This window comes from Solenopsis invicta, chromosome 16 (assembly GCF_016802725.1).
Source record: "Solenopsis invicta isolate M01_SB chromosome 16, UNIL_Sinv_3.0, whole genome shotgun sequence".
NCBI lineage: Eukaryota > Metazoa > Arthropoda > Insecta > Hymenoptera > Formicidae > Solenopsis > Solenopsis invicta.
This window is the reverse complement of record NC_052679.1, coordinates 10,739,907-10,765,268: the sequence shown is the minus strand read 5'-3', so window position 1 is coordinate 10,765,268 and position 25,362 is coordinate 10,739,907. Positions and strand designations below refer to the sequence as shown.

Here is a 25,362-nt window from a genome sequence, read left to right as displayed (position 1 = left end):
TTTTATCCAAATTGGCTTTATTTACAAATGGCATGTTTGACAAAATTACGTGTCATTTTACGCAATTTCTCGCTCCTGACGTCATGACTTCAATATGGCTGCGGCGAGTACTCAGGAGCCTTAAATTAAACTAATTTTTTAAAATTATTTTTATGCATAGCCGTATTACAACCACTTTTTTTTCATCGATTATGCAGTGCAGTAGATTTTTATAAATCACGTCCTAAATAATATATATTTTATTACTCTTTGAATCTGGAATCTGTCAAACAACATTCTGACGAATGTAATCGTTCAAGTTTCAATAGAAAATATTAATTATAAACAAAGGTATTCAATAAAATGAAAATGAATGCCATATTACTCTCTTCTCCTCTATTTAATTAAAGAATGAGAAAGTTTTATTAAAAATAATTGTAATAATTTTTTTATGAAACTTTAGTAAAATTACTGATTAAATTGTTTCAAAATATAAAATTCAACAAAATATCATTGAAAGGATGCTTAAAATGAGCTGATTTTGGCCCTTGAAATGGCAAGTCGTTTTCTTTGCTGAAGCTTTGTTGAGTTTTTAAGTTGGATCTAATAATAATCTTTAAAAAATTTTAATTTATCAAGAAAGATTAAAATCTAAGAAAAATTAATATCAACACATATAAAACTCTTAAATAATTGTTAAACTGTGTGACACGAATTTTAGACCACAATTTAGACAAAATGATTTTTACAGATTTTTTGTCGCTGAAAACAAATCCAAAAATAATGAAATTGCTCTATCACATTTCACAGAAAATAAGACTTAAAAATACTAAAAATAGCATTTTTCAGTACTTTTGAGCCAAAATAGAATAATTTTTTTTACGAATTTGTTTTCAGCAATCTAAAATCTATAAAACATACGTGTTGTATTAAAAGATTTAAAAAAAGAAATATAATAATGGTCCGCTTATGTTTATAATCATCTACATGATTTGTTGATTATAAATCTATGGTCAAAATTATCAAATATAATATGTAATATGTCACATATAAACAATCATTATTTTACAAATAGGATGGTGGAAAAAATGCAGTATTTATATGTATTTTTCTTGTATAATTTAATGATGCAATTAGATTTTATTAAAATCAAATTTTTCAAACAATTATTGTTCAAACAATATATTTAACAATTTTGACCATACTTTTATATCGGCAATTCCAAAAATTGTTATATGCAGGCTTATACAATTTAAATTGTATAAGCTACCTAACCATTTTTTCTTTCTTTAATTATAATTATTAGTAAAATTCCATTAAAAATTTCTTATCAGGGTGATCACAGCGGTCAAAATACTGTAGCGATGGAAATGGAACCCTCGGAAATAGACAGACATATAAACACTATATGTAGACAGACGGAAATTGTTAAATTCCTGGCAAACAGCGAAAAGGAAGGGAGAGCCTCAGCTGAATTTTTAAATCTCTTTCCGGATATTGACAGCGATAATTCTCAGACACTTCAGTTGCCCACCTTATTCGGTAATCAACAGCAGAAAATACACTTGGCCGTTTTAGCTATATTATGCGGTCGTGATATTGGAGAAGGATTTGGCATAGCTTTCAGAATAATGCAAGGTTAGTATTTGTTGTATGATTTTAAATATTGGGTGTACAACTTAGTTCAGTCCGTTTTCAAAAAATGGCTCTAGGTGCTGTAAATGGTTGACAGCTGATTTTTGCTGAAATGTCAACATCTGTTAATCAAACATTGTTTACAAGCCTTTGAGTTTTGCACAACAAGTTTAATTTTTAGTGCGTTGAAAATGTCGAGCTTTGTTCCAAACAAGCACCATTTGCGGGAAGTTTTGATTTTTTGTTTCAATTGGAAGAAAAGTGCAGCTGAAGCGCATCGAATGCTTGTGGGAGTGTACGGTGAATCTGCACCATTGGATAAATCTTGCAGAGAATGGTTTCGACGATTTAAAAGTGGTGATTTTAGTGTTGAAGACAAAGAGCGTTCTGGTCAACCGAAAAAGTTTGAAGATGAAGAATTAGAAACATTACTCGATCAAGATTTGTGTCAAGCGCAAGAAGAGCTCGCAAAAACATTGGAAGTTATTCAACAAGCTATTTCGAAACGACTCAAAGCTGCGGGATACATCCAAAAGCAAGGAAATTGGGTCCCATACGAATTGAAATCGAAAGATATCAAACGACAATTTTACATGTCCGAAATATTGCTTGAACGGTACAAAAAGAAGTCTTTTCTGCATCGAATTATTACCGGAGACGAAAAATGGATTCACTACGACAATCCGAAACGCAAAAAATTGTATGTAAAGCTCGGTCAACCGGAAACATCAACGCCGAAGTCGAATATCCATGGTGCCAAGGTAATGCTCTGTATTTGGTGGGATCAGAAGGGTGTGATCCACTATGAGCTGCTAAAACCTGGTAAAATCATCACGGGAGACTTTTACAGGCAAAAATTGATCGTTTAAAGCGAGCTATAGCCGAAAAACGTCCAGAATATGCGACCAGACACGAGTCCATAATCTTTCACCATGACAACGCTCGACCTCATGTTGCTGTTCCGGTTAAAAACTATTTGGAAAATAGCGGATAGAAAGTTTTGGTTCACCCGCCTTATAGCCCAGATCTTGCCCCTTCCGACCATTGTTTCGATCGATGCAGTACGCTTTGATTGGAATACGCTTCACTTCAGAACAGGGTATCAAAAATTGGCTCGATTTATTCTTAGCTTCAAAAGATAAACGCTTCTTCCGCGCTAGAATCCATAAATTGATGAGAAAAATGATTTTCTCATCTAGAAAGATGAGAAAAAGTAGTGGCTAGCGATGGACAATACTTTGAATAAGGTATTAATTTATTTTATTGTTCATGCGTTATTTTATCATAAATGCGTTTTTCAAGCAAAAAAACGGACCGAATTAAGTTGTACACCCAATATATTATATGGTCTTACCTTTTTCACAATTGTCTTTTCTGAAATAATTGTCGATTCATCTTTTCAAACTTCACTTTGCTCTTTCCATATAATATTATGTATTCGTATAAAAAGAGTAAACAAGGTCGAATCGATCAATTTTGAGATCTAATCAATAATAAATTAAACTTATGATGTATTTAAGAAACAAATTTAATACATAAATTTACTATATAAACATGTTTCGGTCTTACTTGTCCTTCTTCAATATGTTACAATTTTAAATGTGTCGCTTACATAAATATAATGATTTTAGTCTGAAAGCGTGGAGTGATGACCCGAGTACATAATTAATGGTAGAAAAACACACTAAGCAGTGTCTCGATTTTACTAGCAGTCATCTTTTCAAGCCTATTGTGTCATCAGATTACATTATTAATTCAGTGAGACTATAAGGATATTGAACAGAGTTGAAGCAGCACGATAACATTGTATATGATCTTAACACACCGGCGGTCTGATCTCGACTGAATAGACTTAGAAAGATGACTGCTAGTAAGATCGAGACACTACTTAGTTTGACTGTTTTTCTACTATTGACAGTTTAATTATGTACTCGGGTCATCACTCTACATTTTCAGACTAAAATCATTATATTTATGTAAACGACACATTCAAAATTGTAACATACTGAAGGACAAGTCCGAAACATATTTATGTAGTAAATTTATGTATTAAATTTGTTTCTTAGATATATCATAAATTTAATTTATTATTGATTAAATCTGAAAATTGCTCGACTCGACCTCGTTTACCGCTCAAATTTTATAATAAAATTTAATATATTATAGAAATTTATTTTTTTTTAATATTATTTAATGTTAAATAATATTGTAGCGCTTACAAGGCATATACTTCATTGTGACTCCTGCATTTGAATCGCACGATACAGAAATACCCTATCTTACTCCCTAAAAATATAAGAAATGTCTACATTTTTTTTTTTAATCATATGTGAGAAATTTGATATTTTTTAAGATATCACATTTTATAAATTTTGAAGAATATGGAAAAAACTTAAAATATTTTTTTTAGAAGTCGTCATAATTAAAAATTATAAAAAATTCTTTAAAATATTTAAAAAATACTTACCAAGGTGATGTGATTGTTTTTTTTTAGAAAAATAAAATATAATAATTATACATATACATATAACTGAAATGCAATTTTATAATAATATATGTTGCTAAATGAATTAATATTTCGTTAATATATTAATTTCACAGATTATAATCTTCCACAACAAAAGGTGTATTCTTTAGCTGGCCATGTATTGGCTTTAAGAAATGACGTAGCTGCAATCGAACAATTGATCAAGTGTTGCCGCAGCTCTGGAACGCCCAGTGCCCACGTTATTTCTGATCATGTTTTGGCGCATTGTGTCAAATTATTGTTAACTCATTCGTACAGCGAACAGAATCCAACGCTCAAGAACCATATAGATACTTTAGTCAGATTAATAATCGACACAGAACTCAGAGTAAGATTAGATAAGACTTTACTTTTTATTATATATACCAAAATATGGACACAAACACATAAACTATCATACTAAGGAAGTTCTCTAGCTTAAAAACAAATTCGAAGGTAGTTGCAGAGATTTAAGTAATACAAACTATAATTTGTTAATTCAAAATATTTTATTTTCATTGACAAATATTAATGTATAATAAAAAAATCAAAAAGAAATTGTTTATTATAATAATTTAATTGTAGTAACGAGCGACATTGCCACATTTTCACTAATGTAATATTTAAGAAAATCATATAATTTATAAAAAATTCATATTTTTACACTAAAATAATAAAATTTCAATTTGTAATTAGAAAATATTCTTTAAACTCTTTTCTTATGAATAGTTTTTAAAAATTTATTTTGTTTACAATTAAATTACTCGATTACTTAAAACTCTCTTGCATAAGATTTAATGCTATTTTAGAAAGATTTTGAAGAAAACGTTACAATCAAAAAATTCAGAAGTGCCTACTAATTATAAATCTATTCTCAAAAATTTTATCAAGTATTTATGTTACATAAAAAAAAATTCCTTTAATCTTTAAACTGTAACATCAGTCTTATAGACCGATAAGGGAAGATGTTAAACGAAGGCGATTTTTCGCCTAGGCACGACATCTAAGTTATTTATTAGAAATTGTTTACAGGACCTTTTAAAAGCAGAAAACAATAATTATTTGTCCATCAAATCCAGGGAAAATTACAAAAAATAATCGGAATATATTATTGATTGCTGAAGTAGTCATATGAGTATTTTTTTAAGTTTTATACTATTAAAATAAAATAAATTGTGCATTTATATGCTCAAAAAGATGAGTAGTAAACGTAGAAAATATGAGATTTTGATTCGCCTAATATACAAGGAAAATTCCCGGATCCTTTAAATAATACTAGCTTGTGAAATAGAATTTTATTGCAGATGTAATAAGACGACATGATTTTTATAGATTTTTGCATGCTGAACACGAATCCGGAATTTGGCCATCATGTTATAATTTTGAGAAAAATTATATCAAAGAGGTAAAAAAAACAATGATTTTGTAGGTTTTCATGATATTATAGCACCCACAGCAAAATATTTTTCTAAATTCCGTTTACTCCACGTGAAGGTATGAACTTTTAGTTTTAAGCGCGCCCCTTTCTTTACGAGTTCATCTGCCACCACATTACCTCTAATGCCCTCGTGTCCCGGGATCCATCAGAGTGTGACCTGATTGTCCCTGGCCAATTGCTTGGGGTTGGTGATACATTCCTAGACCAGGACATAGCTACACGTGTGAGCCGTAAGAGTCCTTAACGCTGCTCGGCTGTCTGTTAAGATATCAATAGTTGCGCTTTTCATACCTTTATCCCGGTTGATTATGGTGCAGGAGTTAATGGCGTATACTTTTATGTGAAAAATAAAAGGCGCATCACCCATAGAGATCGATATGTGGCAGTTGGGTCCGCTAATCCTGCTACGCCTGATGCTGTTTTGGAGCTGTTGGAGTACCACTGTAGCGAAGAACAATTATAATGTTCCGTTGTTTTTGTGATGTGATAGTCAAATTCTATTAATGTTTTCATATTTAGTATTCAAAAATACGTCCGAAATAACTATTTGTACTCATTGGAGAAACATTGTACCACGCAATTATATTGGTAATACACGCGAACACTAATATTTTTTCTTCCAACTATATCTAAGAAACCTAAGAAACGAAAAATCTCAGCGAAATGAAACAAAATGGATTTTAAAGCTAAAAGTTCATACCTTTACGTTGCGTAAACGGAATTTAGAAAAACATTTTGCTGCGAGTGCTACAGCATCATAAAAACCTTCAAAATTGTTTTTTTTAACTCTTTAATATCATTTCTCAAAATTGTAACGTGATAGCTAAATTCCGACAACGGATTCGTGTTCAGTATGCAAAAATGTATAAAAATTACGTCGTTTTATTACAGCCGCGATAAAATTGTCTATTTCCGCAGGCTAGTATTGGAATTTTCAGACATCCTGTATATTATGCAAACCAAAATCTTATACTCTCTACTTTTACTATTTACCTTTTTGACATAAATACACAATTTATTTTATTTTAATAGTATAAAACTTAAAAAACATTCATATGACTACTTCAGCAATCAATAATAAATTCCGATTTTTGTAACTTTCTCTGGATCTGATCTACAAATTATTATAGTAATACAGAGATATTTTAACCGTTGCTGTATCAACACAAATTGAACAAGAATGCCTACTACAGTCGTAGCTAGGTCTTCGTGCTTGTATTGTCTATGTGATTTTATATACTTTCCTCAAGTTCAATGAACTGCGCGCCGAATTAATTTTCAGTCATAACACAATTCTAAATTGAACGAGATTAAGCAATATCACGTATTATTAAATATTAACCCTTTTTTCAGGGGGAAAAAGGGTTAATATTTAATAATACGTGATATTGCTTAATCTCGTTTAATTTAGAATTGTGTTATGACTGAAAATTAATTCGGCGCGCAGTTCATTGAACTTGAGGCATTCTTGTTCAATTTGCGACAAATTATTATTTTTTCTGCTTTTAGAGAGTCCCATAAACAGTTTCTAATAAATAACTTACCTATTGCTTTTACCAAAAATGGCTTTCATTCAACATTCTCCTTTGCTTGTCAATGACTTCTTTGACATCAACAAGAAGCCCTCTAAACACATAGTACATATGCGTTCTGTTCCTATCAAACACTGCAGTGGCTTCGTTGTCATTCGTTGGGAACATGTAATACGGGATGATTGAAAAATTGTAGCGGTTCCACAGACCGAAATTTACCGTTTGCATTTTTATCACAGTATTAAATATTTATGTATTTCTTCATTTACGTCTTATTTACACATTTTCATTCTTATTTATTAGTATAATATTATATTTTAATATTAGGAAAATTTTTATGGTTCATCTTTCTTAGGATTCTTTTAAGATTTAAAACATTTTTGGAATAAGAATAACAATTTTTTTGAAAATTGGCCTTTTTCGAATTTTAATTCTAGATAACTCTCGAACAAGTCATTATATTAACCTCTTTAGACTAAAAATTTTCTTTTTTCATACTCTTTTAAATGATATATTACAATATGGCAGGTTTCATTTCAAATATTTGAGTTTCTTAGGACATCCTTTAAATGAGGCAATCTCCATAACCCCTTAAAAAAATAGCACCTTGAAATGATCAAACACGTATTTCGCGTTTTTTTTTTCATAATTTTGAACCATTTCCGAAATATAGCGAATAATGTTCTACAGACTTTAGAGACACCTTATACATAAGATTTTTTGCTAATCCTCACATTAAAACATCTTTCTCCGCCTCCTCTATTTACAAGAATTTTCAGAATAATTGTAAATATTATTTTTTGTTATATTTTTATTTATAAAATAAACAAGATAACGATCTATCAAATCTCTATTTACCAAAAGTATAATTTTATGGAATATTACAGTTTAAAGGTTACGTATGTAAAAAAAATTCTAATGTAATATTAATATATTTTGTAATATACTATATATTCTTTTCCAGATAAATGCATACATAGAGAGTAAACAATTGAAGGCTGCATATTTACTTGCTGTTAAGCATTCGAGGGCACAAGATATACGGAAAATCTTTAAAGAGTCAGACAGACTCGGTCAAAGTGCAATTAAAGCGATATGTTTGAAGTGGCTACAACAAGAACCGAAAGATTCTTAAGGATCTTTCTGGCAAAAAAAGAATACTAAAATTATGTAAACAAGGTGTCCAAAAAGAAATCTCAAGATTTAAAAGCCCAAACACTTGCTAGGTACAATATCTAATCAATATAAAACAGGGACAGTTAATCTGTCAGAAATAAGAATAATTTTGATGATATAAATGACCTATTATATTTTTTTCATGAAATTATTGATTTTGAAATATATAAATCCTTTTCTCTCTTTTGATTATGTGTGTGTGTGTGTGTGTGTGTGTATATATTAACCCTTAAACACACCGATCCTGTAAAATACAGAAACACATTTTTGGGTCTGGGACTTTTTCAACTTTGAGAAGCTATAATTTTGATTATAATTAATATTTTTCTATATATATATATATATATATATTTTTTTTTTTTTTTTTTTTTTTTTTTTTTAATAAAAGTTCAGAATCTCAGGAGTGTGACTGCACAATCGACATTGAAAAAATAATTTATTGTGAAGTTATAAAGGCAAAAACCATTAAGCAAAAATGAGAAATTGGTCAAAAATTCACTTTTCCTTCAAAAAATCATATCTTCGCAACAAAAAATTTTTAAGGACTTTCAAATACGGCGTTTTAAAGCTAAAGAGTCACACTTTCAAAATAAAATTTGGCAAAATCATTCCTTTTAAAAAGTATAATTATGTAAGGAGAATATGGGGTATTTTTGGGCATCTAAAAATCCATTAAAAAAAAAAAATCATCTTTGCAACAAAAAATTTTTAAGGACTTTACTATATGGCGTTTTAAAGCTACAGATTCATACTTTCAAAAAAAAAAAAAAATTATATCATTGTCATTTCTATTAAAAAATGTACTTATGTAACAAGGCGAATATGAGGTATTTTTAATTAAATCGTTTCTAAAATTGAAAATTGATGTGTTTCATGATATATTTCGGAAAAACTCTTTTCTAGAGCATTCTAGAGTATTCCAAGACAGAGTATATGCGAGTAACATGCGCGAATCGACCTGTTCGAATGTATTTTGTCCAGCTTTTTTATGTAAAATATTCACAAAAAAAGTTTCACTTACACACTATATGGTTCGCATTGACCCTAACAAAACTTTGCTGCCGTGCCGTTCAAATTCTAGTTGACCAAAAAAGTTTATCAACCATATCAATCGAAAAAGGAGATTTCAAACTTTTTTTACGTCTTGATCCGAACCTCCTATTTCATTCCGTCTTTACACAGGAAGCGTTCGAAACTTCATATGGGGTCTCTCAGAACCACTTACATGTTTAAGGGTTAAGATAAATCATAAATATTTATTTATGTTGAACAATATGTCAATTAAATATTGTGGACGTATAAAATATTTTATAAAATATTTCATTTTCAAAAACAAAAGTTAAAATAATTTAGATACCTCCTAAAAACGTTAGCTCCTGTTTTATTGGACATATCCTGGAAAACAAAAATCTGGCAGACCATGGAAATCATAAAATGAAGGAATACAACAAGCCTTGGTGAGAATTGAAGGAACAAAATACATTGGACAGACAAGAGTGATGATTAAGAGCAGGAAGACGGCGAAAAGCCATAAAATAACTGCATACACACATACACATATGTATTTCGTCATTTTATATTGAGATTCATAAAATCATGTTTTAAACATGTACTAAAAAAAATTTTATTTAAACATGATTTTTATCAATCCTGTTTTACATATAAAAACATTAAGACAAAATTAAAAAATATATCTATTATTTATCTAATTTATTATTCAATTTGATGATCACTATCAGTTTGAGTGTAATATCTTTTTTAATATTCCGTATCATTTGAGGACTGGAGTAGATAAAGAAGACAAGATATAACTGAAATGTATATTATAAATCCTATTTAAGGAATGTATTTATTGTAATAAAGTTTTTTATCGATTACAATGGTTTCCGTTTCTATGTTTATACATATTATATACTTGTATATTTTACACACAGATAAAGAAATATAAAGCTAAATTTTTTTTATAATCTAGAATAAAGGCCGTAGTCAAAGGCCAAAGTTACTTGTAATTTCAAGATAATATTATTTATTACATACTGATACTTTTGTAATATACAAGATGTTTGGGACAAGTAGGAGGAAATTTATAGAATAATTCTAGAAAAGACCAAAATCAAGAACAATAGAATTGCGATTAAGACTTTGTTTTTCAATTATAAATGTTTAAATATTTACGTAAAAAGTGCCTAAAGTATATGAATATTTAGACATTATAATTACAAACAATATTTCTACCAAAAGAAATTTCGTTATTCTTGATCTTATAATTCTAAATATTTAAATTTTTGTAAAAAATGCCTAAAATATGTGATTTCAAATATTCATCATTAAAAAACAAAGTCTTAATCGCAAGTTTGTTAGTCTTGACTTTTGTCTTATTTTATCAGCTACAATTATTTGTTAAATATTCTCCAATATGTTACCGAATACTTTGTATCTAAAAATAAAATTATTAGAGGAAAGATGGAGGTCGTGAGATACGTGATATGTGGATATACCATGAGATCTTGTATAATTCGCATTGAATTCTAAGAGCAATCGTTAAAATTACTTCGTTACAGTCTATTATAGATATTATAGGATGGTTACTGGTCATTAGTGTTCAAAGCTTTTTTTATAAAAGAAGAATGTAAGTTTTAGAAATAGTAACGATTTTTACAAGTATATACCTTTATATAATTTTGAAAAGCATGTTAAATATTAATTTTTTAACTTTAGTTTAACTTAAAAGTTTTGAATATAGCTTTCGAATAAAATAATTAAATTTAATATGTACCGTAATGTGTGTATGAATTCATATAATAGAATTACATCATGTAGTGAAAGGGGTTATGAAATGGTCGTGAGCAGAAGACTGCTCTTGTGACTTTCTATTGGACTCAAAATGCTTACTAACAGCAAAGACATTATTTTAAAAAATTTTTTAAATTATTTATTAAGCCAAAGAAATTATAAAAAAAAATTTTTTTTTTTTTAATAAAATATATTTTATTAAAGTATTCATAAAGTTTTGTTTTGTGGCACTTATTAGTAGGTATAGATATACGAAGGATCATTAATTTGTGATGTTTTTATAATTAAAAGTGCTTTTATAACATTAGTTATTAGTATTTCACAACATTAGTCGTTAGTATTTCACGATCTCCTTGCTATCTCACAAACATTCTTTTTTCACTTTTCAGTAAATTATAAATTATGTTTGTTCCATATATCAAATTTGTACTCATAGAATAACTGATAGAACTTTATGGCTAACAAATTAGGGTTGATAAGAATTATGTCGCATTAAAATTTACTGAGTTATTAAAAAAAAACACAATGGTATTCCAACACTTCCTTCCTTCCTCTAATATTTGTGTTACTAACAGCGGTTTGTCATCAACCACAAACAGAACGGTTTTTTAATTTGAGATTTTAGACACAAGACAGTTATTGTGCGTTACTGTTAACTTAGAATATAACATATTATCTTGAAATGATAAGTCAACCATTCTGCTTTATTAATCTAAAAAAAATAGTCTTTCATCTCAAAATTAGAGTTAAATTTATGAAAAATATGCTCGACCTGGGATTTTAAATGCCACATTTTTCTGTTGTAGAGCTGCCTCGCTCTCATTTTATTAAAAGTTATTATAAATTCTATATAATCGTTAATAATAACAAGTAAAAATCATACAATATTCTCTAATTCTTTTTAGAAAACTAGTTACATGCGCTTCTCTTAAATCTAAAATAATCCCTAATTCACATTGTCTTATTTTTGTAGCCGTTTACGTTATATTTGTATATGCATACGAAGTCTAGTAACTGTAATTAATAAGATGAAACCTGACTATAATGACAATGTTTAAATATAAAGAATATGAAATGCAAAAACAGAGGAATGTGTACAATAAGAAACAAATTTCAATAATTACAATTTCGCAAGCATTTGTACAATTTTTCATTTTTCATCAGCTTGTCTAAAGCTTTTTATTAAGTTGATGTATCATATAGCTGCAAAATATAAATCCATTTCACACAATGATGAACTTTTTTTTAAATCCTTCACGATTTCCACAGAAATTAAAAAGAATTTTTTCACGTTAAAAGTGGCATAAACTAAATTTTGATACAAAAAGAATGTAGAGTCATTGCACGAGTCGATGAACAAATAAAATCAATTTAATATAATTACATTTTCAAATAAAGAATTATATTTTAATCTGTATGAAAGTTGAATCTAAAAAATATCAATTAGTTTGCAATTTATTAATTTTGAAATTTTATTATATTAATACCTTTTTTCACACACAATCCTTTACTAGTGATTATTCAGTTACTGATGCAGTGGCTCTAATTATGTTATGGGAACAACTTTATATAAGATTAACATCACAATTTTATTTATGACACTTTTAAATTAAATAGTTCATTTATAAGTAAATAAATATTATATATAAATATAAAAATGCTCTCTCTACATTTATATTAAATTAAAAAAGCTAGGAGTAACTATATCTATCTAGAATTTATAAGTCGTAAAGCGTAAAATGCTCACTCGTTACTGCTTGTCTTCCGTCAGTGACAATAATCTTTCCTCGTACATTTCGGCGAACTTACTATCCGTATTCTTAATAGCTGCTAACAAAGAATCTTTCTCGCACTGCGACCAATTGCTGCTCCACTCTCGAAAAAGCTTGACGCGACACTGGAACAAGCTCGGAGGCCTATCGGATCCTTCACAGCCCAACTTCTCCATACCAGCTACCAGTCCATTCACAAGTCCCACGGGACCGCAGTTCTCCAGCAGTATGCCCAGAAAATCGCTCCGCTGCATCTCGGACCACTCACGAAACCATTCTATCATATAGCGCAGTTGAGCCTCGTTCGACAACATAGTAGACATGTTTCCTCTCTTGAAAAAAAAGAAAAAAGAATAATTTAACTCAATTGTGAACTTTAATAAAAAAAATTTTATGAAATTTTGATGAAATAAATTTAATGCTTCATTAAATTTGATAAAATTTTAATTATATTATTGAAATATTTTTTATGTTTAATAAAAAATAAATAACATTTTAATGAAAATTAATTTAATAAAATGTAATAAAATTTTAGTGAAAAATTAATACTATTTAATGAAAACGGAAGAAAATTTTAATGAAAATTGTAATGAATTATTAACGAAATTTGAACAAATAATCATAGATACCCTATGATGACAAAAATTACTCATACCGACAGTTGCGGAAAATTTTCAACCTTTCACATTTCATGTGCAACAATTCTACAAAATTTTGTGTGCTTATACTAATACAATTTTGTGATTGATTGATAACAGTACTTAAGACGGTCTAAAATATAAGAATCGATTATGGGAGCATTCCATTTCATGCATAATGCATTATTTATCCTTGTTTAATATTCAGTAAACAATAAGAATAAGTGATGAATCATGCGTGAAACAGAATGCACACTATGTATACCGGTCGTAGTAAATATATGAAAGTAAATATACAAAACGTCTTCATGAAATCAAAATGACATCAAAATGATCCAAAACAATTAAAATTTAATTTTTGGATGAATTACGATTTATTTTTGTGTCATTTTGACATTGTTATGACTTATTAATCTACTTGAGGTATGGGCCTGTGATAATAGACACATTGACCTTGTTTACACCGAGCACTTGATACGCGTACTAACTAGTAATTTTCTATTAAATTATCTTAATTTCAGCAATAAATTTAAAAAATAGTATATTAAGTTGGTACAATATGAATCAAGATAATTAAATATATGTATTATATATACACGCATTGTCGACAGTAAGATAAATTAATAGAAAGTTACGAGTTAGTACGCGTATCAAGTGCTCGGTGTAAACTAGGCCATTATAATGCGTGTGCGTGTGTGTGTATGAAATCCACATATTGCATATACATTAAATAAATGTTGAATCAATATTAAACAATATTTCTGAATATTGAATTTCAATATCTGCAAGATATTCAATGGATATTAATTTAATGGACATTAGACATTTTTACAATGTCTTTTCAACATTGAATCAATATTTTGAAATAATACCACATTTACAATATTGTAATTCAATATTTCTGAAATTTTAATTCAACATTTGTGCTGTATGGAGCATCATGTTGAAAAAATTATAAAGATATTGTTCTTGTCATTGAAGGAAAATTTTACTGAAATTTTGCTGCAATTAAAAATCAATGAAAGTGATTTTTTTCAACAAAAATAATGAAAAATTACTGAAACTGAGCTGAAATTTTGCCTAGAAATTTATTTAAAAATTTATCTGAAAATTGGTTTAAATTTTTTTGAAAATTTATGGAAACTTTTTTGACATTTTTGTTAAAAATGATTATCAGCCAAATTGTTCTAAGAATTTGATATTTCTTTGGAAGTGTATTGAAATTTTTATATTATTAAAATTTTCATAACATTATTTGTAAGTTATTAAATTTTATAAGTGTATCAAAATGTTGCAAAATTGATAAAAATATGCAGATATTGAAAATCATGGAAGTTGTTTAACTGCAAGTAATACATGGCATCACCGCTAAGTAAATATTATTTAGAAATTTTATATTTCTTGTAAGTAACAAACTATATATAATCATAGACTGAGAGGCGTAGTATTATGTGATGCTTTATTTTTGTTTGACAAGAGTATATACATTTTGAAATAATAAAATTTTATTTCCAAAAAAAATTTCTCAAAACCGAGCCTCTAAAATTGAGCTCCCAAGTGAAAGTAAATATTTTGACAATAGACAATTTAGTTTATTGAATGTTATTGCTGAATTTTAATCAATTTCAATAAAGATATTCATAAAAAATGTACAATTTTGTTTCAACTTTAATTATATCCAAATCATGCTATAATTATACTGAAATTTTGAAGCGTTCCACAATGTGGAACAACTTTAAAAAATTTTCAGTTGAGGTTATTGATTTCAATTGATGCTAGCAGATGTTAGCAAATTTTCAATTAGAGTGTGCTAACAATTCAAATATAATCAAAACTTAAACAGATATGACATGTAAATTTGAAGGCATTTACTTAGGAGAAACATGCCAGGGATAAACTTTGCCCCCCTCAAGGATACAAAGATCAATCCTAAGACTGTCCTCAGAAAACGAGGAAATCTGTTAAAACAACCGTCAACTGCTTATTTTTTTTCGTTTACATCCCATCTTCATTGCTAAATAAATCAAATTGATATTATCTACCGCAGACACACAAATAAAACCAATAAATGATAGTTCCACACAGCACATTTTATCCAAAGGATATCCTCGGAACATATAAATGTTCTTAAATATCCTATAAAGATGTCTTTTGTATAAATTGACGAAAAAGAATCGCGTAAATGCTTCTCGTTAGGTTATGAACGCCATTCTCGGTGCCGAACCCGAAAACCGGGTGGCCCGTCCTTGATAAAAACAATCCATCTGAAGCTCGCAACGGCAAATTACCAGGTCGTATTCTCGAAGCCTCGGCTTTAGGTTGTACGCGCGCTGTCCACGTTCGTTGCCGTCGATCAACGGCAATCGCGTTCTCACGCGGTGGAAGCGCGTTATCACGTTCTGGAAACTTATCACTACAGCTACGCACAATATATCCAATATGAAAATGTCCCGCGTGTTTGAACACGACGTAGATGGAAATGACAATGATACTCGCAAAATGGCATTCAAATATTCCGTCGAAGCACCGGTGCAATATTTATTAACGGAATATAAGCGAAAAAGTGGAGCGAGGTTTAGGTTAAGGTTAAGGTTAAGGTCCATTTGCACCAATGTTGATTAACTTTAAACTCGATTTATCTTTTATTCTTACCTAGTTATAAGAATTAGAAAAAGATAGTAAGTTAAACTAAATTTATTGTTAATCTACTGGTGCAAACTAAGAAAGACATAGCTAAGTTAAGTTCAGGTTCAGGTTAAGTTGCGGCGAAGTGTAAATAAAATATAACCTCAAGAGGACCAATAAATATCTTTTCTATTCTTCTATTAATGGAATGTACACGACTCAAGTCGACAGCTTGCATTTCTTGGAATTGGTCCGCGTCTCGTCTTCCTTCTCTTCTTCCTCAGTTTCATCCTCGATGCAGTCTGATTCAGTATCCGAGGGAATTAATCGATTCGCTGCTATTGTGCAAATTGTAAAAATCAAATTGTAGATTGCAAGGGAGGGAGAAAATTATTTACGCATAAATATAATTATGCTTTGCGTACCATCAACGGACGGATCTTGCCGTTGAATTAACGTGGTTAAAAAATCGTTGACATCCGACTGCACGTCTCGCAGATTCTGCATCAATATTTCTAGGTCGTTTTTTCCGTCAGACCGGACGATCTCGCGCTCGTAGATACATTTTTCCTTGTCGTATATCCTCACTCGCATATCGGCAACGATCGTGTCTTGACGTTTGAATTTCACATTCATAGACGCGCGTCTCTGGGTGTAGAAATGGAAGAATCGAAGATTCGATTAAGCCAATAAATCGATTCTTGAAACCAAAGATCGATCCTATAAAAATAAAAGTGTCATTTCATGGAGCGAAAAAAGCCGCTGATAGGTGCCTATTAGAGAACCTCTATGGCTGCGTTCAGGGGGTCGATCATGAAACTTTTTCCCTAAGGCGGAAACGTGAAAAATGAAAAATTTTTGCATTAATGCCTCGTGCCCACAGGATGCGGCAAGGCTTGCCGCGCGGCAGAAGTTGGCTGAGGAATATTTCGATAGCCAATCAACGTCTCGTTCGCCTGGATGTAATTTCCGCCTCGCGGCAAGCCTTGCCGCGTCCTGTGGGCACGAGGCATAACTTCAATGGTAAAGATTTTCACTTTTCACGTTTCCGCCCTAGAGAAAAAGTTTCATAATCGACCCTCAGGGGGCCTATTCTCGAAAAATATCGCATACGAAAATATACGAAAATGCTATAGTATACGTTACAAATATTATAGAGTTCCCTAGTATTTTCGTATGCGATATTTTTCGAGACTAGGCCCCCACCAGATTCCCCACCAGGGTGCACCAAGGCTGTGTTCCGTTTTTACTGGCAGTACTGAAAATTTATAGTTCACGTCACATATACTATACATTTTCAGTACTGGCAGTTTATGGCTGTGTTCCGATATTAACTGCCAGTACTGAAAATGTATAGTATAGGTGACATGAACTATAAATTTTCAGTACTGCCAGTAAAAACGGAACACAGCCAATATCGGAACACAACCCAAGACATCATTAGGCCTGTTCGTGTTACTGCCCTTTTTGAATTAATTTCTTTATTGTCTCTCTCTTTCTTACGATCGAATATATATTTATCTCATCTCGAGTGCAAAAATTTTTGGGGATTTCAAGCAACTCGAACAAACCTATTCTATCTAGAGTACACCCATGGGGGTCAATCATGAAACTTTTTCCCTAGGGCTGAAACGTGAAAAGTGAACATTTTTACCATTGAAGTTAATGAAGAAATTTTTCACTTTTCACGTTTCCGCCTTAGGGAAAAAGTTTCATGATCGACCCCATGGAATTTGATTCTGTCCATGGGGAAATTTTCTAAACTGAGAAGTCACCACTTTCTACATAGGCCGTGTTCCGATATAACTGCCAGTACTGGCAGTGGTGAAAAATCCGTTCCGTTATTGGTACGCAGCGCACTGCGACAGCATCTAGTAACATCAATGACGTCATGAATGGTAGCCATATTGCCACTGTGACTACTGCAGCTTCCAAGGTGAGGTAGCTACAGTGCAATATGGCTACTATGCTGTTCCGAAATACGATGCTATAGCAGTGCTGGCAGTAATGCAGTAATATTGGAACAGTTGTGACAGTGTACTGTCATGACGTCACATTTACTGCACTGCCAGTAAAAACGGAACACAGCCATGGCTGCGTTCAGATTCTCCACCCGGTGAGTGATCTCTGGGTGACTGGGTAAATGGGCGGAGCTAATGAAAAGCTCCCTAGTGGTTTATGGAATCTGAACGCACTCTCAAACATTGGGTGTGTTTAGCAAATAACGCTGAGAAATAGTAACATAAATATCTCAGATTCAGAATAAATTACATAATAAATTAAGATAAACGATAAAGATAATACATAAATATTTTACTATGAATATTTTTATCAATATAGCTAAAGTAGATGAAAATTAAATGTTAGTAGAATAGGACGAATCAATTTAAACAATGAAAATAAATTTTTATTTTAACAAATTAGATGAAGATATATATTGCGCATATCATCTATTATATGTATAGGCTTGTTTTCTATTCCTGCACTAGACTGCACTGGAACGTTCCTTCTTGTTTTCACTAACTTTCAAATATATATCTATTTCACTTTAAGTGCACACTAATTATTGGAGTTCAGGAACAGAAAACAAACAGTATATTTTATTAGTATCAGAAAATATTTAATAATACTAAAAATCTTTAACATACTAACCTCAAATATAAATATTTATATAACGGTTTTGTGAGACTGTAGACCAAGAAACCTTACATTAATAGAATAAAAGATTAATATTTATTAATCTGTAATTACATAAACAGAATAATAAACAAAACGTTTAAACTTTACTTGGTTATTAACGTTTTTCTTTATTATATTTATATATTTTAATTTTTATTTACTATAATATTTTAAATTAAATTTATTTTTTTATTTTAAATTTGTTTTAAATATACGAGCTTTATCACAAATATATAGAAATTTTTATAGCGATACATTTTGGAACGCACCTTTACGTCACCCACCCGTTTCGCCCGGCTCAAGGACCAATGTGGTTTTTCCACTCTCTCGGGATAGACAGAGTGATAAAGTGAACGACCCACCTAATGTCCGGTAGGGGCACTCTAAAGGAATCTGAACGCTCTTTAGGTGCCTGGGTGCACTCGGGTGGGGAATCTGAACGCAGCCCATGGTGTGTGCAGTTCGCGCGTGTCTCTTTCTAAAAATTTGCCCTCTTCGTCTATCGGTGGGTTATAGTTAATAAGACAGCCAACTGTGAAAAGCAAAATTATTTAGCGTCAGCCTACCCTGTTGGTATGCTGAGTTATCTATCCTTGTTTCATGCACTTATTCAAGTATCTGCTTCTCTTTCTATCGGGAACAGTTATGCACGTGAAGTGTTACACTAATTTTTGACCGAAGATTCGGTTCATTAGGTTAGTTTCCTCCATTTCCTCTTCATCACGAGACACGTGTGAAAGAAATAGGAAACGGGTGGGTGCCGATAGCGCACATCCCGATAGCCCACCAACCAATCATATTGACTTATCTAACCCAACCTACGGAAAATCTCTAGGCATCTACCATTGTGAGTGGTTTGTGTGCTATCGGGATGTGTGCTATTGGGACCAACCCTAGGAAACAGCGTAAGAGTTTGCAAGAAATTGACAAGCCTTTAATATGTTGCAATACAGATAAAAATATGGGCCACGTATTTTTATATGTATTACAACGGGCCCACATGATTGTCAAGAGGATAAAACACGCTCTTGAAATAAATTGATTTTTTAATTTCTGAAGTAAAACCGTCGAAATGGTAAAAAATATAAAAAAAAGTTTCAAATAAAAGTTTTATATATTTCTATGTATTTTATAACACTTTGTTTAGATTTTTTTTAAATGTCATTTTTCTCGAAATTCTCCTTCTCTTCTAAATTTCTGAAAAACTTAACATTTATTTTATATCAAAACTTATAGCATATTTAACAACAAATTCAAACATGGTAAAGTTATAGTTTGACACATTTTTCAGAAATAAACTAAAAATATCTATATCGCTATATACGCGCCCCATCCATCTCTGCTTTATGGCGTCTATTGTTAATACATATATTTTTTTTTTCATGACTACAAGACTTTTCGTATTATTATATTTTTATGTTTTTTAGGTTTAATTTTATTGTCTTTTTATTTTTTATTTATTTATTTATTTACTTATTTATTTTTTATCTATTTACTTTTTATTGCTAAAAATCTATACAATAATGAGGACGCTCAGAATTTAACTGAGCGAAAATAACTATATTTGCTTGTCTTATTGTTAAGCCTTTCCAATTTAATATTTAATTTTAATATAACAACAAACTTGTTCAATTGTAAAATATTAAAAAATATCACTTACATGCAAATCACACCTTCCTTCTGATATATGTAAATCGAGCCATGGAAATATACATACAAGGGTAGAAAGAGAAACTAACATGTGTGAAACAAAGAAGGTAGATCCAGCATACCAACAGGCTGACACTAAATAATTTTACTTTTCACAGTTGACTGTCTGGTACATTGTAGCCCTTGCAGAGCAAAAGTGGGCGTGGTTTAGCCAAACTGCACATACCATGCTATCCCTTCCACCATGGTCCCCACTCGGCGCCTCGGCTGCTCGACGCAGGCCGATAAGTGGGGAGAAAGTGCTAACGGATGCTAGCGAGTGCTGTTCTTTCTGGCAGCGGTGTGCTGCAAATCGGCGCATCAGCGGCACCGGGTGAGGAATCTGAACTCAGCCTAGGAGAGAGAATCGTCAAGGGGGATCATTTAACAGACTCTGTGATTGGCTGGCAAAAATGTGCAGATTTTGCATTGCGACGTCAATAGGTTTGTTCGAGTTGCTTGAAATCCCCAAAAATTTTTGCACTCGAGATGAAATAAATATATATTCAACCGTGAGAAAGAGAGAGACGACGAAGAAATTAATTCAAAAAGGGCAGCAACATTTTTGACTATCTGTTTGTTTTCTGTTCCTGAACTCCCTGAATTAGTGTGCACTTAAAATAAAATAGATATATATTTGAAAGTTAATAAAAGCAAGAAGGAACGTTCCAGTGCAGTCTAGTGCAGGAATAGAAAACAAGCCTTATATAAATATGGACTGCTAGTTGGCTCTTTTAGGCTGTAATAGAGTCCTATATAAAGAGAGAAGCGACATCGATGTCCGAAGCTCTAATTGGTAATCTGATTGATACTTGATTGGCTAAGCGAGCAGCCATATTGTGAACACAGCTGTTGCAGAATGATACGAATGGTGTTTGATGACGTTAGAGCGGTCCCAAAATGGCGGTGGAGCCACTCAATTGGATATTGAAGGTTGTGGTGGGGGTTTGATGTCACTTCTCTCTTTATATAGGACTCTAGGCAGAGAGGAACCTGAGAGCGGTCATGCTTCGATTTTAGGTGCGACTTTATTTTGAGAGGGCCTCTGTGATTCACGAAAAATGGACCTTGAACTACGTAGCCAAGGTCCATTTTCCACGTCGGTAATGTCCACGTTTTCGTGGTTCTTAGCAGCGCTATGTCGATATTACGGTTCTCCTCCGTGCTATGTGCAGGAGTGAGAGATGCGTTAGTTAGATAAAGACGGACAATCGGTCTCTGTCCGTCGTCTGTTTAGACCATCGGTTCGAGAGAGAAAGCATCATGGTGGCAAACACGGAGCGAGCGGCGATGTTATCTCTACGGATACCTTCCTCTCCACTCCCCTCTCGCCCATCTCGTTTTCCACGTTTTGGCCGTAAAATTCAGAGGATTTCGGACGATTTCTGGACAGGAACGTAGAGAGGCCAGAAAGCGCCCACTTTTTATACATGTCTTATATTTTGTTATAATGGCATATGCGTACAATTCTTACACAAAATAATTGTAATCATAATGAATCAAACAAGTTTATACATTATATATATATATATATATTTTTTTTTTTTTTTCCATTTAAAAAAACTTATACATTTTCCTTTAGGTATCCATTGCTTTAAAAATTCTTTTTCTGTGAATTGCTGTCTATTTAAGATAAAACTATGTAAAAATGTTTACATCTAGAAACGTAAGAATATCACGAATAATTTCACTTTGAACAAATTATTCATAAGTTTTACATTTTCACATATGTAAAAATATTTAATTTTATTTATATGATATACGCAGTAATTTTTTGGAAATGTTTTTTTAAGGCAAATGATAACAAATATATATAAACCCGTGTGATTTTTACAATTATTTTATGTAAAGTTGCACATTTTGATTTGAAAAAAAAAAATTCATTGACTTCGTCGTCCAAGTGATGACGTATTTTGTCAATCTTTTCCTACGACGACAGGTGAAAAATCATCAGCTTTGATCAAGGTCCGTGGATTGGCGTTGGAGGGGAAGGAAGGTCGTTGCATAGCCGCCATTTTCGAGACAGCGAGTCAGTGTTAGTGTATGTACGTAGATAGTAAGGTACTACAGCTATTAGTTGTGTGAGTGAGCGAGTGTGCAGTAAAAGTATGGCCGCCGCCATTTTCGTTCCACATCGTTGAAGTGGATGCAACGACCTTCCTTCCCCTCCAACGCCAATCCACGGACCTTGGCTTTGATCACCGCGTGGTCTCTCCTTGTCAGTACCCGCAGTGTACAATATGTAATGTAATTAAAAAATTATTTTTATTATAATCATATGTATACACACGCGCGCGCGCGCGCGCGTGTGTGTGTGTGTGTGTATGTGGCCAGAATCCAGTGTCATCTCTTCATAATCACGATACAGCAAGACAGAGAGTAAACGAAAAAGGATAGACGCTAACGTGCCTGAATTGGAAGCTCTATGCTTTTTTGTTTACTTTCCGTCACGCTACCGCGGCGACGGACAAGTGCTTTGACTCGCGAGCATTATACACGTACAAGTTTGCCAGGTTTTCGGCAAGCAATTTTAAAAATATAATATTTATTTTATTACGTTGTACTTTACATAAAATTATAGAATAAAAGATAGGATGTAAGGTGTAGGTTGTACATAAGCGTATAGAATAAAATAGAATATAGAATACAGAATACAGAATACAGAATAGATATAAGTACAAATAGATATCTAAGTATAGAGCTAAAAGTGTTAGAAATAAAAATAAATAAATAAGTTCCTTTCTACATATATTTATTTTTTATTGTAACGTTTATTTTTACATAATTTTAATCTCTTTCTCTTCAAAAATGTTTCTTTTTTTCTTTTTAAAAGTAAAGTTACAATTCATCTTGAATTTGCAATTATAAATATGCATGTTTTTATTTATACTCGCTCATTATCATTAGTATACACATAGTATACACACCATTAGTATACGCACCTTGTATACAAAGTATAAAGTACATGTTAACATGCAATAAAATATATATAGAAAATATTCTTTTACATTCATCTTTAAAAAAAAATTCTTTGTGTCACACACAGCACACACACATACACACAAACACACGGCACGTGTATGATGCACAAATTGAAATTAATATAGTTACGATTTAATTGTAATAATATTCATTTAATTGTAATAATTTACATAATTCGTCATAAAACTGATATACACACATGCGAATTAAATTATGTTTGCATCATACTCGTACATGAGAATCTTAGCAGCTTAAATAGCTGAGCCCCTTCACCACGTCAAGGTGATTCTCATGAAGGGGAAAAAATGGGAAGCAACATCAGCTAGAAATTAAATTTGTATTTTCTTTAAAATATAAAAATAGAGAAAAAAGACGTAAGAAGTTAGAAAGAGCGTACCCCTCTCTTGGTTTGTAAAATATAACCTATATATCTATTTTCAACGTAGAACGCATGTTTACAGAAATACGAATTTCTTTAAAATCATAAAATTCTACTTAATGTTGGTATTTTTGTTATTAAGCATGTTATAAAGATCGCAATCACAATTGAAATAATTGCATAAATCTTAGATTAGCAGATGTTATCACAGGACAAATAAAAGATTAATGTGATCATGCTACGAAATTGTAAAATCATACATTTACTTATTACTAATGATGTAATGCAAGACGCAAAGTAAAAAAGAATGAAAGGAAATACATTAAATACATTTTATGTTGGTAATAAATTATACATACAAGTACATACATATGTTAATATGTTGATATGTATATATTATGTATATACATATATTATATACCGTGATTTTTACAAATCACAGTATTTAATAATAAGATACAAAAATATTTTAATACACATGTGTATTAAATATACAAAATATTTCAGAAAAACAAACACAAAAAACTGATATCATTATATCAGTTATTTCAAAGAAGTTTACATAGTAAACTTCTCTGTGATAACATCTGCTAATCTAAGATTTATGCAATTATTTCAATTGTGATTGCGATCTTTAGGGCAGCGTAAGAAGTTGAAATTTTATTAGGAATTTTAATTTATTTAGAACGACCAAAGGTATGTAATACATTAATGATGATTAATAATGACTTTTATTGTTTGCATGTTTAACTTGTGTTTTTAGTATGTATGTATTCTATTTTGAACTTTAAAATACTATTAAAATGAAGTTAATCTCATTATATTTAATTTAAATATTAACTTAAGAAATAAAAACTTTTCCTAAGTTAATACTTTCTTTTTTTAAATAATTTTTTAAGTTGTATATGCAATAGTCAGCTATGTATTTCAAACTGAATAAATATAATATAAAAAACTTAACTTCAACTTTAGATGAATAACAATGAATTTGTGTTGTTAATTTAAACTTTTAGTTTACTCGGATTCGAAGATTCGTTTGAAAAATAATGTAAATAGAATTACGAGTTTTAATAATAAATTAAAATTATGTCATCACGGCAATACAGCTTCAATTCTTGAGACTGTTACTTTATGTCAAGACATAATTTTAATTAATTAATGAAACTTGTAAACCTCTTTAAACAATTACTTATTAAAATAATCTGTATTAGAAAATAATTTTAATTTAATAAATTTATAAAAATGTTAACATTATGTAGCAAGCCAGTTTATTTTGTAATTGGTGTAAAACAATACTCTGAGAGAGGATCCGAATAAATGTCTAATTCTGATTTTTCTTAAATTTCGTACAGTAACGTCAAAATATGAAGAAGTCTGTCACTTTTCCGAATGTCCCACATTCTTCTCGCTAGACGAGAAGAAAGATTCTTTAAGAAAAATCAGAATCAGACGTTCATTTGGGTCCTCTCTCAGAATATTGTTTTACGCCAATTACAAAGTGAACTGGCTTGCTACATAATGTTAACATTTTTATAAATT

The 25,362-nt window shown here is 30.9% G+C and overlaps 2 protein-coding genes across 7 annotated transcripts in view; one reads left to right on the top strand and one right to left on the bottom strand.

Annotated features, from left to right (window-relative positions):
• LOC105198485 overlaps nucleotides 1–8,453 on the top strand; it is a 62,878-nt gene extending 54,425 nt beyond the window's left edge. For 4 of the 5 annotated variants that reach the window (XM_039459132.1, XM_026139775.2, XM_039459135.1 and 1 more), the window contains 3 exons: nucleotides 1,314–1,617; nucleotides 4,216–4,469; nucleotides 8,055–8,453. In XM_039459132.1, the coding sequence (XP_039315066.1) occupies nucleotides 1,314–1,617; nucleotides 4,216–4,469; nucleotides 8,055–8,225 (729 nt within the window). In that variant the 3' untranslated portion in view covers nucleotides 8,226–8,453. The remainder of the gene's footprint in view (nucleotides 1–1,313; nucleotides 1,618–4,215; nucleotides 4,470–8,054) is intronic. The other variant, XM_039459133.1, reaches the window with a different exon arrangement.
• A 1,632-nt stretch (nucleotides 8,454–10,085) lies between these two features.
• LOC105198484 (uncharacterized protein C14orf119) lies at nucleotides 10,086–16,896 on the bottom strand. Of its 2 annotated transcripts, XM_026139779.2 has the most exons (4): nucleotides 16,880–16,896; nucleotides 16,520–16,814; nucleotides 16,258–16,432; nucleotides 10,086–13,163 (listed from the first exon to the last, which is right to left on the bottom strand). In XM_026139779.2, exons 3-4 carry the CDS (start codon nucleotides 16,330–16,332, stop codon nucleotides 12,810–12,812), a joined length of 429 nt encoding a protein of 142 aa, XP_025995564.1. In that variant the 5' UTR covers nucleotides 16,333–16,432; nucleotides 16,520–16,814; nucleotides 16,880–16,896; the 3' UTR covers nucleotides 10,086–12,809. The 2 variants fall into 2 exon arrangements, with proteins under 2 accessions (XP_025995564.1, XP_025995563.1); XM_026139778.2 differs by lacking the exons at nucleotides 16,258–16,432; nucleotides 16,520–16,814; nucleotides 16,880–16,896 and adding an exon at nucleotides 15,758–16,112.
• Nucleotides 16,897–25,362: the final 8,466 nt, after the last annotated feature.